Genomic DNA, 17528 nt, shown 5'->3' with positions numbered 1-17528 from the left:
TCTAGATCTTGTTGGACTGCAGATATTCCCAGAAGTACTGAAAACACGTTCAGATGCACAGCTTGATGCTGGAATACAGAGATATTGTCTAGCAAACTGAGCTAAGATGGGCAGGTCTGTCTGGTGTTGCTTCCACCATGCCAGGGGATCCTCTGCAGGGCTGATGTCTCTAAATTGTTTATACTCAGTAATCTCAACTTCCAGTTTAGCACTTCTTGTCATGGGTGGGGCATTCAGGCAGTATTACTCACAGTTTACATCTAACGTTATGTAGGCTACTTTCACGCATACTTCAGTCAGGGTTATCGACAGTCCATATTATTGCCTCTGCACGTTTCCCGACGCTACAGTGAGCGCTCGTTAACTAACGTTACTGCGGAGTCCGCTGTTAGTACAGCGGAGTCCGCTGTAACGTTAGTACAGCGGAGTCCGCTGTAACGTTAGTTAACGTTAGTTAACGAGCGCATTTTCTCACTGTAGCGTCGGGAAACGTGCAGAGGCAATAATATGGACTGTCGATAACCCTGACTGAAGTATGCGTGAAAGTAGCCTACATAACGTTAGATGTAAACTGTGAAAGGGCACAGCTGCTGCTACTAACTGGGCTGGGAGAGGCTTTGTGTTTAGCCATAGCCTACTTTGCTAGTTTGCTTTTAATGTGCGCGGGTCTGCTCAGTGCTCAGCTGCTTTTTTTCCTCAAACTCTTTTCCTCACCGCTTGACATGTGGATATGACGTCACTCACTCCAGCGCATTTCTTAAAGAGACAGGCTCATATTGACCATTATCAGTCATAGCAGCGGTCGGAAAAGTACCGGGTCTTTTTAAATCTTAGTATAGAACCTGTTCTACAGCAATAGTACCGCGGTTCGGGGGTAGTACCGGTAGTACCTACATCCCTAGTGGGAACACAACTATATAGTGCTTTGGTTGAGAGGCGAGCATGAAGTTGGGATGACAATGAAACAAGGAGAGTTGTGAAGAAGCCACCAGCTCCATCTGTAGAGTCCCTGTGAAGACGTGATGTAGGTTTCTGGCTTGGCTAGATGTCAGAGAAAGCACACAACAAATCACCCATGGAAATATCTACAGAGAAGGAATGGCAGAAGCAGCAGAGAGAGGACAGGGCCTGCCCTAAGAGAGACATCTGCTGAGTGACAGGGAAGAGAAATATTTACATCAGCTGTGTACAACTTGATTTATAAATACATTTTTAGGTATAAATTAGAAAAATAAACAATACAAACCTAGTCCAATCAACTACATCTATTCTCATTGTGTAATGCCAGTCTGATTATTATTAAACCTCTTATATTTGGTGAAAGACAGCAAAAGATCAAAAGGCACAGCAACGAATAATTAGAGTCATTTATCCCTGCAATAGTCTACAAGTCGCCTCACTAAATCCCCATTGCAACAGACGTATTCAAATATAAATTAAAACCATTTCAGATAAAAGCAACATTCCAACAACAAAACCCCCCAGACTCAAATGGCATCTCTAAACTAGCATCACCAGTTACACTTTCTTCAATAAATAAAGGCTTAAGGGGGCTTTGCCAAGAGAGCACCCTGATAGTCTCCATCTTCTCTGAGAGCACACTGGTCTCTACAGAACGCTCTGTTGATGTGACCATCTGCTGCAGTGTTCTCAAAGCCTAAGATGTAGTGATGCCTCCTCAAGACGTGCTCTCCTATGTGCTAGGTTTCAAATGCTGTACCACCACAACAACCCCCTGCCCCTCCAGGGGTCTCATTTAGCAATATGTGTGTAGAATCCCGACTAAAAACTATGACTAACTTGTCCAGTGACTGTCCAGTAACTGCCAGTGTCCACGCCATCAATCTGTGTTTCACAATCTAGTGTCAAAAGGTCAGCAAAGGTATTCCCCGCATAAAGTAGTGTTGTAAAATATATAATAACAGTTCTAACGTAAACAAGACAACTTAGGGCCAATAATTTAAGTCAACTAAATTCTGACAGTGCGAACACCTGCTGCAGGCAATTTCCCCCTGTAACCAACCAATCACAGTCCAACTGGGACATTCAACATGTGGATCCGCCCCAATCCAACCATAAATGGTCAATGCCAATTAACCACATGACTCATATAAATGAGCCTGATTATCAATTGAACAGGGAAATTGCATTGCAGGTGTGCGTGCAGTCACTGGATAGGTTAGTCATTATTTTAGTTCATCCTCAGTAGGGATCCTAAGCACAGTTGGATAAATTAGACCCCAGACTCGAGGCCAGGGGGCGCTAGACGTAGACCAGGTCTCGGCCCTGCGTCGTCCCATAATGCAGCTGGGCAGCCAGGAGGCGCTAGACGTAGACCAGGTCTTGCCCTTGCATCGTCCCATAATGCAGCTGGGCAGCCAGGAGGCGCTAGACGTAGACCAGGTCTCGACCCTGCGTGGCGGTGCTGGAGGCCTCCTCCTGTCCCGGGCCGTCCTCTGCCTCGTCCCCCTCGTAGCCCTCGTACTCGATGGGCTTGGGGCAGCTGTACGGGTGGCCATTGTCGTCGAAGAAGCGGCGGAAGGTGAACTCGTAGAAGGCGTGCTCGGGGTGCTTGCCGTTACGGAACCAGCCGCTCAGCGTGTCGTTGTGGTTGCCCTCGCCCTCGCTGTCGTTGCTCCACAGCTTCTCTGGGTCCACGGGGTCGAAGTTGGAGGTGTCGGTGCAGTGGGCGATGGTGGGGACGTAGGGCGCCCCCTGTTGGCGCAGGTCGCTGGAGAAGTCGATGTCGCGGAAGAAGGGCTGCGCCTTGATCTCGTCCGCCCCGTCCTTGCCCAGACGGTCCTCGGGGCCGCGGCACAGTTTGACGATGAGGTCCGACGCCTCCGCGCTCAGCTTGGCTTGAGGGGGGATGTGCAGCGTGCTCTGCCAGTTGATCACCTGGGCCCAAACGTGCAAAAGCATTAGAGACAATGTGCAGAGAGACAGTGTGGTCTGTGTCTGTCTAACCTTCCACTGGCAGAGAGACAGTCTGGTACTAACCTTCCACTGGCAGAGAGACAGTGTGGTCTGTGTCTGTCTAACCTTCCACTGGCAGAGAGACAGTGTGGTCTGTGTCTGTCTAACCTTCCACTGGCAGAGAGACAGTGTGGTATGTGTCTGTCTAACCTTCCACTGGAAGTGTTTAACATACCTTCAGCTGGGTTTCCAGGGGCGTGGTTGCTAAGAAGGGAGGCTGTCCGACAACCATTTCATACAGGATGACGCCAACACTCCACCAATCACAGAGCTGGGTGTATCCTTAAGGAAAACATTTACACATCACAGAAAAACAGTTTTAAAGTAGTTCAGCATTTGATATGACAGATGACAACATCCCTACATTTCATAAAATGATTATAGAAAATAGTTTTACTTCATCAAACCAAACGGTTCAGCTATATTTAGAATTGAGAAAGACCATACAGTAGAACATTTCACTCGGACCAACAAACAAAAACATTGAAAAAAATATTTTCTTCAAATCCGCAATTTCTTTACGTTTTGTCTGAGTGAAATGTTATATGGTCTCCCCTGTTTGTACATATATCTGAATTGTTTGGTTTGAACAAGTACAACTATTTTTATACGCATTTTACAAAATGTGTATGTGAAAATAAATGGCGGATGAAAATCTCTGGTACAGTGCTGAAGCAGGAAGTAGCGGTCACTTTGCCTCTCTATAGTAAATTTGACTTTTTGTGGAAGGAGGGGTGCACTTCAAGTGTGGTCATCCAGGGGCACCACACTGTGCACTGTGTTAATCCGGGTCAGATATGCACGATTATGTATTTATCATTAGTTTTCCTGATGTTTAAACTGTGTAATCTGTCTGCTTTCCACTTCAGAATGTAGTGTTTATCACTTCATCCCCTTGCTTTCAAATTATGCATGCTACGAATGCTAAAGACGCTAACAAGGTAGGTCTGGGCAATATGGACAAAATCAAATATCACAATATATATATTTTTAGCCCCTCTGGGGCTATGTAGTGTACCTGTTCGGAGCAGCACCTCTGGGACTATGTAGTGTACCTGTTCAGAGCAGCACCTCTGGGGCTATGTAGTGTACCTGTTCAGAGCAGCCCCTCTGGGGCTATGTAGTGTACCTGTTCAGAGCAGCACCTCTGGGACTATGTAGTGTACCTGTTCAGAGCAGCCCCTCTGGGACTATGTAGTGTACCTGTTCAGAGCAGCCCCTCTGGGGCTATGTAGTGTACCTGTTCAGAGCAGAGAGGAACCACTTATTAGGAGGACCGCTTGTCATCTAAATGTACTCGGGATGGGACCATCGCCTTATGGGACGATCGCCTTATTTCACGATACGATTCCATATGGGGCTCATGATTCAATACAGCCAGAGGTGGAATCCTACTCATGTCCAAGTTTAGTTACTTTAGTGAAAATAACTCAAGTACAAGTAAAAGTAATAGTCCAGGAAATTACTCAAGAGTAAAAAAGTAGCCTATTTAAAAGTACTCAAATAAAAGGACATTTGCATTACTTTAAAAATGTTTTACATTTTAATTATTTGCAGTGTTACCAAAGGTCTGTCTTGTCTTTCATACTGAACAGCTGGTTCAGATGCAGTCAGGGATGCTCAGTTTGGTGATTCTCTGTTTTGCCAGATGGCCTAGAGCTGCTAGCAGCAGCAATATCACCAGTGTTTCCCCTACCATTCTACAGGAAAAGAAAAGAGAAAAAAAATCCTGCTCTCCCCAAAATGTCAATAAACCTTTATGGCATATTATTACAATACAACAATACTGGTGTTGACAGTAATAGAAGATGCCAAATCATTCAAAACAATAAGCATTTAGCTTTTAGGAGCATTGTGCCAGCGTGCAGCGCTGTTCCAAAACGTGTCAACGTGTGTCGTTGCCTGGGAAACGCACATGCCATAATACAACTGTTCGCATCGCATCCCATAATAGTATGATGATACTTGGGATGCCATTGCCAACATAAATGCGAACAGGTTAGCTAAAAGTTTAGCGTCGCCAGCGACGGCCCCCACCGTTGCGGTCAGGGTACGTTTACGAAATCCCTCCAGGCCTGAAAAATGTTCTAGGGGAAACACTGATCACAATCACATACATCCATTTAGCTATCAGCAGTGTCAAATTAAACTGAGATTTCTAAACTAATGTGACGATGGACAATTTGATCGTCTACTCCTGTCTGATTCAATTGAGCGCAATGTAATTTAATTGACCACTGCACTAACGAGCCACCAGTTTTGGGCGCCCTGAATGCGGAAGTAATTCTGGACCTGTTAGCGAGCAGTACCAGTGCTACTGTGCCGTTTTCAAAGTGCGGTGTGCAAAACAAACATTGACTCAGTGTACGTAAAAAAACAAAAAACAAACTTGGATGCAACTTATTTGGTAAGAAGTGAAGAGGATCTTACAGGGAGAGGATCTGTGAGGCTGAATTGCTCTGCTGTCTGAAATCCCACAGCTTGAGTTGGCCGATGGAGTTGACCGTCAGAATCTCCGTCGTCCGCAGGAAAGTGACGGCATGAATGGTGCTGCTGTCAGCGTTCTCTAACGAAGATAAAAACACGTTCATCCAATGATACTCTTCAAATCATTCCAGAAGAGCAGTCACACGCCTGGAACTTTCATGCGCCGGTACAGGTCGACTAATGGCCGATAATTCTTGCTCACCTATGATTGGACTCACTCCTTCCTGGTCGGCTCTGAAGAGGACGATCCTCCCGTCTTCGCCCACGGAGACGATGTCGGGACTGTTGCAGACCACGCCGGTGCAGGGGGCGTTGTCACACGGGTAGCAGTGTGCCCTCGCCCAGTGCTGAGACACAGAGAGCGTCTGCGGTGGAAGAGAGACAAGTCACTGTACAGGAAATGAGTTGATCCACTGGGATACATTAGAGTATGTAATATATATCCATTCAAGGAGGGTTTTCTTCACTCTCTTTCAATGATTCCCACGTCTCCCTTGTGGACGTCGTGCACAATTGCAATTGTTTGGGGATCAGTTATACCTATTATCACGCTGGACTAGAAAGCTGGGAAATCAGGGTGATGGAATAAATGATCCAGTGTGAATGGTTCTAACATGAGATATTCACATGTATGAATAAATGATCCAGTGTGAATGGTTCTAACATGAGATATTCACATGTATGAATAAATGATCCAGTGTGAATGGTTCTAACATGAGATATTCACATGTATGAATAAATGATCCAGTGTGAATGGTTCTAACATGAGATATTCACATGTATGAATAAATGATCCAGTGTGAATGGTTCTAACATGAGATATTCACATGTATGAATAAATGATCCAGTGTGAATGGTTCTAACATGAGATATTCACATGTATGAATAAATGATCCAGTGTGAATGGTTCTAACATGAGATATTCACATGTATGAATAAATGATCCAGTGTGAATGGTTCTAACATGAGATATTCACATGTATGAGGCTCAGTATGCATAGAGCTTACATGGGCTGTATCCAGATCAGCATATTCTGTAATATTGCCAACTCGTGTGTGTGTGTGTGTGTGTGTGTGTGTGTGTGTGTGAGAGAGAGAGACAGAGAGAGAGAGAATGCGTGTGTCTGTGTGTGTGAGAGAGACAGAGAGAGAGATAATGTGTGTGTGAGAGAGACAGAGAGACAGAGAGAATGTGTGTGTGTGTGTGTGTGTGTGTATGTGTGTGTGTGTGTGTGTATGTGTGTGTGTGTGTGTGTGTGTGTGTGTGAGAGAGAGAGAGAGAGACAGAGATAGGGAGAGTTAGAATGTGTGTGTGACGTGTGTGTGTGTGTGTGTGTGTTAGTGCTGCACGATTAATCTAATCGCAATCGCGATGTCAGCACGTGCGATTACATAACGGCAAAAGTGTGCGATTATTATTATTTTTTCACGTCTTTTTGAGTGTGTGTGTGTGTGTGAGCCTCCTCTAAACTAACGTTGCACGCGACGCAGCAAACACACGTTTCTCTGCCATCACACTGGGCATCAACACTAGCGGGAGACTTCTCCCATGCACTCCCACAAATAAGTAATGTTATGCGCAGCAAGGTTACATCTTACCGAGAGGCAGAGAGAGAGAACATCCATGATCGCTAACAGCGAGCTATGCTAATAACTAGCTAGCCGTTCAGAAACGCATGTAAACAGCCGTGTGATTAGTGAGAACGTCAGTAAAATAAGGAGAGAGCTGCAGGTGCTTATGCAGAACTAGTGTACGATTAAGTGCACAGTGGGTAATGACCCGCTGTGATGAAGAATATAGCGAGATTAACAAGGTTGATAGCAGCAAAACACTGTCGCAGCTACCATCAGCAGCACCTCCAGGCTTCAACTAGCCTGTCACATGACGCCTTCATGGTCCCTCGATAGTCTGCAGATGCACGTTACCTCGCCTCTCTCTCAAGAAGCGTCACGTGAGTGTGGCGTTTAAGGCCATCTGTCGCTACAAAATAAATAAAACGGGGTGTATCATTGTATTAGTCTGAGCCATCTTCTATGTGCTGTTACACAGTGCAGTTTCTATTTTTCTGGTGTTTCTTTTTTACATGTTTGGGACAGGCAAATGTCTCAAAATGTTTTATTTTTTTGTAAAGATAATTTTATTTCAAATTCTTTTATTTATTCCGTTTTAATATATTTTAAATTGTAACATATTTCATGTATTTTAGTGTGTGATACGTGAAACCGTGGTATTTTTGTCCAAGGTTATCATACCGTCAAAAACTCATGCCGGCACATCCCTAGATACCTCTTGTTTATTATATCGCAATCACAATCGCAAATCGCAATATTGTCCACCATACTCGCTAATCGCACCTTTCCCCCAAATCGTGCAGCACTAGTGTGTGTGTGTGTGTGAGAGAGAGAGAGACACACACAGAAGCCCTTTTCCCACATGCGCTTTGTACCGCAAAATGACCGGTACGTGGTCTAATGCCTGCATGTGAGAAAGGCGCCGTGCCGGTATAAGCGCGACCCCGTCGTCGCGGAGATTTCACCACTTTCCAGCCTGTCAGAAGAGCGGTATGCGCTTTAGCGGATACTAGTGAGAAACGGGTGCAGTCATTTTCCGCGACACTCTCATGGGCGAGGTGTACACACGTTGCTTAATGTTCCAGCGGGCATAATCTAATCATTCGCGCACATTAAAGCAAACTGGCGAAATGATCTTGTGATAATAAGAGCAGTAGCCTATGTCAGCTTCATGTGTGGGTGTGCTGTGCTGATTTTCCCCTCTCCTCTCTGCTCGCTCTCTGGCCACAGTCCGTCCTCCTCCTTCAGTCACAGCCCGACAGGGCAAATGCATGAAGCGAAAGTGGAAGTATTTTGCTTACGTTGCCGACAGCGAAGGCAAGCCCGGACACATCAAATGAAGCCAGTCTGTAAAAAGTGCTTCAACGCGATGCAGGTGAACGGATAAACAAGCAAACTTATTTCACCATTCAGAGTTTTGCCGACATGTCACTCCCCCACTCGCTCTGCAGTGCCGCCCCCCCCCCCCCCCATACAGGCAATTTCGCTGATAGATTCCCACATGCGCGAGCCGAAGTGTGAAGGGAAATGTCCGATATTGACTTACAGGTAATTTTCCGGTACGCATGTGGGAAAAGGGCTAGAGAGAGAGAGAGAATGTGTGTGTCGTGTGTGTGAGAGAGACAGAGTGTGTGTGTGAGAGAGAGAGAGACACACACACAAACAGAGAGAGAGAGAGAGAGAGCAGGGTTATAGGCAAGCAGATGAGAGTACCTGACTGTTTTGGTGATGGCGGAAGATGGTGACTGCTCCAGTTGACGATGCGGTGACGATTCTGTCTCGGTCCAGAAACTAGGAAAGATTGAAGGACATTTAATTTGCCACAAGCCTCACCCGAACACATGTGTGAGTGACGCTTATTAGTGACGCAAAATTCTGGGCTGATACCCATAACGATGTTTAAAATAACAATTTGAACGATAGCCAATACCGAAACGTTTTTTTTATGCCTTTTTTGACAGGGAAACAAACAAATGTTCATTATAAACAAATAACTGACATGCTTTAAAGTCTTGTGATCCCTTCATCACACTATCTTTGAATGAGCACAAATTCAGTCATACTGTCATATAATTATGAAACAAACAACCAATTGTGTGACCTAACTGATAGGCTATATATCAATCGGTGAACAGTAGCTTTTTTTGCCGATAGCCGACTACAGTCAACAAGGCCGATACCGATATAGAACATGTACTATTTCTCTGCAACAATGCAACCGTGACAAATTCAGAAATCAAAGAAAGTCTTCTTTTTCTGTCACCAAATAAAAATAAGGTCACCAATAAATGCAGTAGGTGCTAATTTCATGCCACCAAGCACAGTTAAATAAACCTAGTATAATGTCGTCAACTCCAAGAAGTATCTGACTCCATCAACTCCAATAAGTGTCTTACTTGAAGATCGAGCACATCTCCGTCGTGCTTGTGCTCACATAATAGCTGAAGATCGCCTTCAAATTCATCGTCCATGCCAGAAAGCCCATGATCCCCGATGGACCAAATGGAAATCTTGTTGTCCTGCAAGAGATATTAACATAGATATTATATTACTATAGATGGGTCACCGCAAGCGCCGCCAATTCTAACAAATGGTAGCAGCAAGTCTCCTAAATGGGCGTGGTCAACCATTGACTAAGACCTGCCGAAAGGGTCCTAAGTAGGGGTGCACCGATCGATCGGCACGCAATCTGTATCGGCCGATTTTGACCTCAAATATGTGATCTGCTGCTGCAGATATTTCTTTATTGTCACCGATTGCATAGCCGATCATGCTGCACGTGAGAAACATGAGGCAGCCCATTTTCATGTCTTCAATGTCTATCGTTTAACTTTCATATTGTGCTCTAACGTTTATATCATTGTGTTGCAAAGCACACGCTTTGCTTTCGTCAGTGTACTCACCTCCACACACCACACCAGACTGTCAACACACCCCTTGCATCTTTGAATCACACAAATCAGCTGGTGATTAGAGCAGACTCAGCAGAGAAGTTACCTCCAGTCCTCCCACCTACCGAGGCATTTGCATGCTGTTAAGTCCGTGTTTGATCCATATTTGCGTGTATCAATCAATCAATCAAACCTTTATTTAACCAGAAAATAAAAACCCATTGAGACCGAGGTCTCTTTTTCAAGGGTGATCTGGCCAAGAAGGCAAAAGCACGTTTCACGTCGTACAAAATACACAAGTACAAATACATATACAAAAATTTCTGTCATTTGACCACCATCAACTCAAAATGGAGAAAATTTAAGACAGATAGAAATGATCTAAAAGACCAATGCAATAAAACTGTACAATCAAAAACATGCCTCATCAACATGAGAGACAGCTAGTAAAAAGTCAAGAAGAGGAGTGCTACACCTCAAAGCAGGAACAGCAGGTAGCAAGGACCTCAGCTAGTTTTTGTTTAAAACTATATAAAGAGACCAGAGAGGCCAGTTTAAGTGTATCCTCCTAACGTTAATAGCTCCGGTTAGCTTTAGCCGCTTTAGCTTAATCGATAAAATAGTTAACTTGGGTCGAAGTTAGAGATGGGCCGATACCGATACTGGTATCGGTACTTGGCGCCGATACCATACTCAAGTACTCGTATCGGTATCGGGAGAACGTCCCGATACTCTGGCCCGAGTACTGTGTAATTTACAATTAATACAAAAACTCAGAGAGTTACAGAGAGTGACTACTAAGCATTTATTTGACTGTTTACTATTATTTAACATACTGTTGTACTCAATTCTGTTTTGGGTTTTGGCTGTGCTGGTGTGTGCTGCTTAAAGAAGGTAAAGAAACTGTAAACAAATAAACAGTATCTTAAGAATCAGCAGTGTTATTATTTTCATTGTGGTAATTGAACATTACAGTATCATTAAAAGTACAAGGCATGACAATGAAACAAAATTGGGGGAAAAAAGGGGGTAAAATAAGTGGTTACTCAACAAAAACAAAAAGTACTCGTATCGGTACTCGGTATCGGTGAGTACCCAAAATTAAGTACTCGTACTCGTACTCGGTCTGAAAAAAATGGTATCGGCCCATCTCTAGTCAAAGTTATTTTTCTTGTGTAACAGGGTAATCCCGGAAAATGGAGTATTTTTGTTGAGTGAACTGAACTGCATTGAACTGGTAACATGGAAATCCCGAAGTGGAATGATTTTTGTTCTTTTATAAACTGAACTGAGGGAACTAGACTACTACTAGCCATTTAGTTCAACACAGTCTTGTGCTCCAATTATCTCACACACAAAAAATCATGTTGGCGGTTTCCTTTAGCCTACAAAATATAAAATATTGATGTAGAAAAAAAAGAAAATGTGCTGCACTTTCAATTTGATGCATGAAATGTAGGCCTATATGTAAAATGGAAACTGTTCTATAATAGACTGCTATAGCTGCTTACAAAATAAATAATTAAATATATATATATATATACAGTAGCTTGGTGATCGGTAATCGGTAATCGGTGATCGGTCGATGATCGGTTGGGCAGATATTTCTCATAGGTGATCGGCAATCGGTGATCGGTGGCAAAAAACGTGATCGGTGCACCCCTAGTCCTAAGTGGGCGTGTCCGTGGAAAACCATTGGCAAAAGGTGACAAAATGACAGGAAGTGAGTTGAAGTTGGGCCGTCTTGCTTGAATCCCATTGTCTTTGATATTAACAGCGTCTGTCAAACAAGGGCGTTAGCTAGCTGGGTATGGAGGGTGTACCTTATCGTGCATTCCTTTATAACTGGGGACTGGTAATCTTACGACTTCAAAGGTCATGAGCTGGGCGGTGACGTCATCAGAGCTGGTATTTCCCATTCCAAACTCGTAGGAGCCTCAGCAGCCCCAACCTCACAAATCCAAGATGGCTGCGCCGCGCAACAACAGTAGTAGTATCGTAGTAAGCACTTCTGTTTTGTTTGTGTCTCATTAAATCAGCTGTACACACAGCACTGCCTAACTTCCATCTGTGTGGGCATGAGGCTGCAGTGTTTGTATACGCAAAATGCCGCGAAATGCCATGTTGTCAATTGTTATTGCTAACAATGGCTAGCCTGGCTAGCGACTGGATCTGACCAATGAACACAGTGAACTTCCCAGCTCAAGTTTTCTGCAAATGGAACGCTAACAAAACGGATGTGATGTCATATAGCCTCCACATCCCAGTTATTTTGCGATAACGGAACGCACCATTAGCTGAACTTAAGTCAGCTCAAATTTGACTTTGTTATTCTATTGGTATTGGAGAAATGTATATTTTTGGTGACTTCGGTCTAATGATTTATGACATTGACCAAATATTATTGGGTCAGTCTCTAATTTGTCACCAGGAATGTAGTGGCTATACCAGATTAGGGGTTTTGATGGTAAAACAATATTAGATGCAGGGACTTATCGTTGAGTGAAAACGTCAAGTGGGTGATGATGACTATTTTACTTAGCCAGCAGTGCTACTCCACTAACATTATACTGTTACATGAGGTTGCACCAAACTGACAATGAAAACTAACTTAACTGTGTATCAGCAAACGTAACGTGTATACACCTCATAAGAAGACTCAGTTTATGATATTTCATGAAACAGAATCTTCTAGTAACATTAACATAATATTTATTCAGCATTCACGAATCACAAAGCAACACTTCTGGAATGACAGGCGAGCCTATTTTAAAAGTGTAACTTTTACTGAAAGGGCTGTTGGTTATTGAATGTATGTCGAATTGAACTGAAATCCTACCCCAGTTTCAGGGAAGGCTCAGTGTAGGAAAGTGAAAACATATTTAAGTAGTCATCAAAGGGAGAGCACATAGAATAGCCTGTGTGTCATTTGGTAAAACAGACCATAGATAGTTTTAGGTAATTTGACAGTTTTTCCCAGAGTCGGAAACAAATACATGCTATTGCGGCTAATGGTGATCACAAGAAAGTCATTAAGCCACGGCAGGCTAAGCACAGGAGAAAGTCTGTGACGCGCACACTAAATGATTCACGTCCACTTCCAAGGCTCCGTTTAACACTCTTTATTTATATCAAAGGCTGCACCACTGAATCCAATAGACAGCTGCTTCCAATCGCCTTGCAAAAATAGAGAGAGATTAATAGGCAGTAAACTCAGACGTATAATCCATAAGCGAAGCGGTCAACAGAAAGTATCCTCCCGTGACTCACCCTACCCCAGTTACCAAACAAAACTCCCGTGTACCAGGTGAGTGCAATTACTTGAAGATTCAGAGCACACACCCACAGTGACACTCCCACCACCCCAGTGCCAATGCAGTGTGCCCACAAACCCAAGACCATGAATATGCAAAGACCTACTTACTTATGGTCTTACATGGCTTTATCTATTAAATGCCTATATGGCTCCTACACATGCCTTCAGACATAACTTATTATCTGTCTGAATTCGCTTATTAGCTGAACGGCAGGAAGTAACACAGGTGCAAGGCAGCAGAACATTACTGAGGGTTTCCAACTTCCAATCCATTTTGGTGACCCAGTCGCGGGGCCCTCGTTACTGTTTTGCGTGCACCTGTGTTACTTCCTGCATGCTAAATGGACTCTAAATAACACAATCGTAATGCCATAGGCATCCAGGAATTGAACGAGGGAGGCACCTTTTTACAAGCGTTGTCTGGGGGGGGGAGGCCCACAGTCTCAGACTTTGACACAGCATGTAGCTACATTTGCCAAACAGCAGATTGAGTCAGAATTGGACAGATTCTTTGGGCTCCAGCCTGACTCGCTCACCTCGTTGTCCCATGAACCAGCAGCAAAGACATCTGCTTGCTGCAGAGCGGCAGACGACACTGGCCTCCATCTCGTCTTGCTGATTTTCTGGGACACGTATTTGGCATTTGTGCCCTCCATGGAAACACACACTTTCTCTCACTTCAAGAAGGCGTTTTTAGCATTAGCTTAGCATACATGAGCATCACTAGTAGCACTAAACCCGCCGCCACTCGCCACAAGTACGGCAGCCCAGTGAAGTCAAATCACCACCACACCACTCGACTTTTCCCACAGCGAAAATTAGCTCTCCACTCCGCCTAGCGGCCACCACCACCTTTTTTTAAACACACGTTTTACTGACCGTTGCAAATAACGTCATTTCTTCTCGAAGCAAATTGTTTTGATGACATTTAACGCTACAACCTGTCCAGTGGCGGCGTGGATATGTTTCTTACTAAGTGTTTCCATGTTATTATTGGCAGCAATTTGCGCTCGAAAGGTCAAAGAAGCGAGATATTGAAATAGTCAAGTAGGAACCTTTGGGCAGGCGGGCGGAGGGGGAGCATAATATTAAACGGACAGCACTGATACTGTTCAGACCGGAAGTTGTATCAAGAATGTGTGTCGGCAACTCTGCATCCCCTCAACGTGAGACTCATCAGTCATTCTACTCTGCAACTAACCTCAGGAGGCTAAGTTGATTCTGGTAAAAGATTAGTTACTACTTATGATATTTATCCAGTATTAACACTGTCTCCTCAGTTAACACTTGCCCCTTTCGGAACTGCTAACATAGCTTACGCTACTACGCACTTTTGTAGTTTTTTGTAACTTTTGGAGTTGCAAAAAACTACAAAAGTGCCACTTCCGGCCGCCAGGAGCCGGAAGTGATAGCGAGCGCTATGGTTGCTTTGCGCAACACCCATGACAGCAGCGCAGAAGAAGACGAGTGTTTGTAGCTGATTCATTTTGAAGAAATGAGACCCGGGTTTCAGTGAGGGATTAAACATGTTTATTAGTGGCGCTATTGTTTCTACATCATGCGCGGAGGTTCACACAACCCTTTTCGGTCCGTAAGTACATTTGAAATTTCATTTGCGAAACTTTATCGAGTAGTTTGAAAAATTTAGCAGACGGAGCGACCTGTTTAGGCTACATCGGCGGTGTACTAATAAGGGACTGCGTAGTAGCGTAAGCTATGTTAGCAGTTCCGAAAGGGGCAAAGTTAACACTAGTAGGCATAGTGAGCAGTGTTGGGGGTAACTCGTTACAAAAGTAACATCACATGTAATCTATTACTTTTAGCAGTAACTCAGTAATATAACTGATTACTTATAGGATTTCAGTAATATTATACCAGTTACTTTGTCAAGTAACTCAAGTTACAAATTGAGTTACAATTTTTTTTATCAAAGCATATATAAAAAAAAAGATACAATCATTTCCTAATCAAACTGTGTTTTTAGGCAAATAACCACTATAGATGACAATAACAAAGAAAAAGAATAACATTTAGAATTGTGGATTGTTTAAACTTTACACTGACTTCAAGATGGTTGAAATTATTTTTCGGGATGGTTCCGGGGCGTCGATTGTCATTCTGTTGCTGCTGTTGTTTTGGTGAAAGTAATGCAAAAGTAGTGTAATAAGTAACGAGTTACTCTACACACAGACAATAATATTGTAAAGTAACTTATTGCTTTCAAATGAAAGTAACTACGGTAGTAATATGTAGGATATTACATTTTGAAAGTAACTTGCCCAACAGTGGTAGTGAGTAGCCTACTACAGTGTATATCACCCACTTTCCCTGTGACTGTCTCCTCACTTTCCAGCCAGATAACCACTGCTCAACAAAGCAATATGTCAAACTCCCACTTCACCAGTTCACTGATGCTGATCAGCTACAAGGTAAGTGATGGGGGAAGCAAGAGTATCTGTTCTCAGACTTGATCAGCAGAGGGCACGCTTTCTCTAGATAAAAGGAAGACTTCATCATACCAGAAGAGCTGACCAGATAGATACAGGATAGGTACATCTTGTATGTTGTAGAAAACTGACTTTATGACTCTTGATGGTTGCAAAGTGGTGTTCAAGCTGATTAAATCAGATGTCAGAAGACCACAGACATGTTTCCCCACCGTCTTTATTTGGTCTAAGTTGTGTTTTTTAAAAGCTTTTAACCTGACAAAAACCAAATAAAAGAAGCGGGCATTAGGGTCAAACTTCACATGCTAGAATTACAAGCAATAGAGTCCCACAGGGATGATGTGTTTTTGTAGGCTTAACCAGAAATCACCGCCATGTTGCTTCTAAGGGGGAAAAGGCTATGCGGTTTTAGAATGGGGATGTCGCTTAAATGCATCGTCTGTGGTTAACAAAAGTTTATGGGTGTGGTCATTTGTGTTCAGCAAGATAATCTTCACATGACGCGTGGGCCACTTATAGAGACAGTCGGCATGTCTGGGAACGCCCACAAAATGTTATATGGCTGGCGCGCGAGTGGGGTAAAACCACCCATATATCAATAGGCTGACTCACCAAAGGACGGTGCTGCGGCTCTAAACTACAGGTTTGGGGGTTCTAGAGCAGAACACAAGACGTCTGCTCAGATGTGCGTTTAGTGCGGTGGTTAAATCCCCGATCATGTCTGCCTGGACTGGGCCATCAGCTAAATTCTAACTTTGCTGAATGGATAGAACGGGGGATTTACCCCACCATGACCACGCCCCCAGCCAGGCTGAACCAGCTAACCCAGCGTCTATCGTGGGCGTTCCTAGAGCCTGTATGGGCGTTCCCAGACATGCAGACTGTCTCTATGACTTTTGTTTTGAAACGTAAATGTGTTTTTTTTTTACGTGTTTTTCAGTAAAAGTTTCAAGTCATAAAAGTGGCCCACGTGTGTGAAGTTGATCTTGCTGAACACAAATGACCACGCCCATAAACTTTTGTTAACCACAGACCTTATTTGATGCATTTAAGTGAAATCCCCATAGACTTTTCCCCTGACGAACCCAAGTGCTACTTCCTGACTCATTACTGCCGTGCTCTACACATGTATACGAGTTGTTTACAATTTAAAAACTGCGACAGTTCACACAACTTTAACACAACATTATACATCAAACTCTTGAGCTAATTCTGCTCTCACTCAGAATGTCAAAATATAAGCGATGTGATGTATACTTTTTTGAGATATTAACGTTTGTTTGGCACAACTCACACCAGTTAACTGCCGCAGGGCTTCGTATTTTTGGGTGGCAGTGACATCACGCTGATTCGTCCTATAGAACAGCAAGATGGCTTTCCATTTTCATTAGCAGTACAACTGACAGAGATATCACTGGATAAAGTTCTGAGTCACTGGTAACCTCTAGTCACAGGCCACATGATAAAGTCCTGGGTCACTGGTAACCTCTAGTCACAGGTCACATGATAAAGTCCTGGGTCACTGGTAACCTCTAGTCACAGGTCACATGATAAAGTCCTGGGTCACTGGTAACCTCTAGTCACAGGTCACATGATAAAGTCCTGGGTCACTGGTAACCTCTAGTCACAGGTCACATGATAAAGTCCTGGGTCACTGGTAACCTCTAGTCACAGGTCACATGATAAAGTCCTGGGTCACTGGTAACCTCTAGTCACAGGTCACATGATAAAGTCCTGGGTCACTGGTAACCTCTAGTCACAGGTCACATGATAAAGTCCTGGGTCACTGGTAACCTCTAGTCACAGGTCACATGATAAAGTCCTGGGTCACTGGTAACC

General features: G+C 43.7%; 1 protein-coding gene across 2 annotated transcripts; it reads right to left on the bottom strand.

Annotated features, from left to right (window-relative positions):
* Positions 1-2858: 2858 nt before the first annotated feature.
* Positions 2859-13898, bottom strand: LOC310778369 (nucleoporin Nup43-like; the record flags this gene model as incomplete). Of its 2 annotated transcripts, none has more annotated exons than XM_083638771.1 (7): positions 2859-2898; positions 3152-3258; positions 5407-5542; positions 5666-5828; positions 8749-8826; positions 9432-9554; positions 13779-13898. In XM_083638771.1, the coding sequence occupies 6 exons, from the start codon at positions 13896-13898 to the stop codon at positions 3240-3242; spliced, it is 639 nt and encodes a 212-aa protein (XP_083494897.1). In that variant the 3' UTR covers positions 2859-2898; positions 3152-3239. The 2 variants fall into 2 exon arrangements, with proteins under 2 accessions (XP_083494897.1, XP_083494898.1); XM_083638772.1 differs by lacking the exon at positions 13779-13898 and adding an exon at positions 9939-10037.
* Positions 13899-17528: the final 3630 nt, after the last annotated feature.

This window comes from Poromitra crassiceps (genome assembly GCF_964638095.1).
Source record: "Poromitra crassiceps genome assembly, chromosome: 6".
In the NCBI taxonomy this organism is placed as follows: Eukaryota; Metazoa; Chordata; class Actinopteri; order Beryciformes; family Melamphaidae; genus Poromitra; species Poromitra crassiceps.
This window is presented reverse-complemented; position numbering and strand designations above follow the sequence as displayed.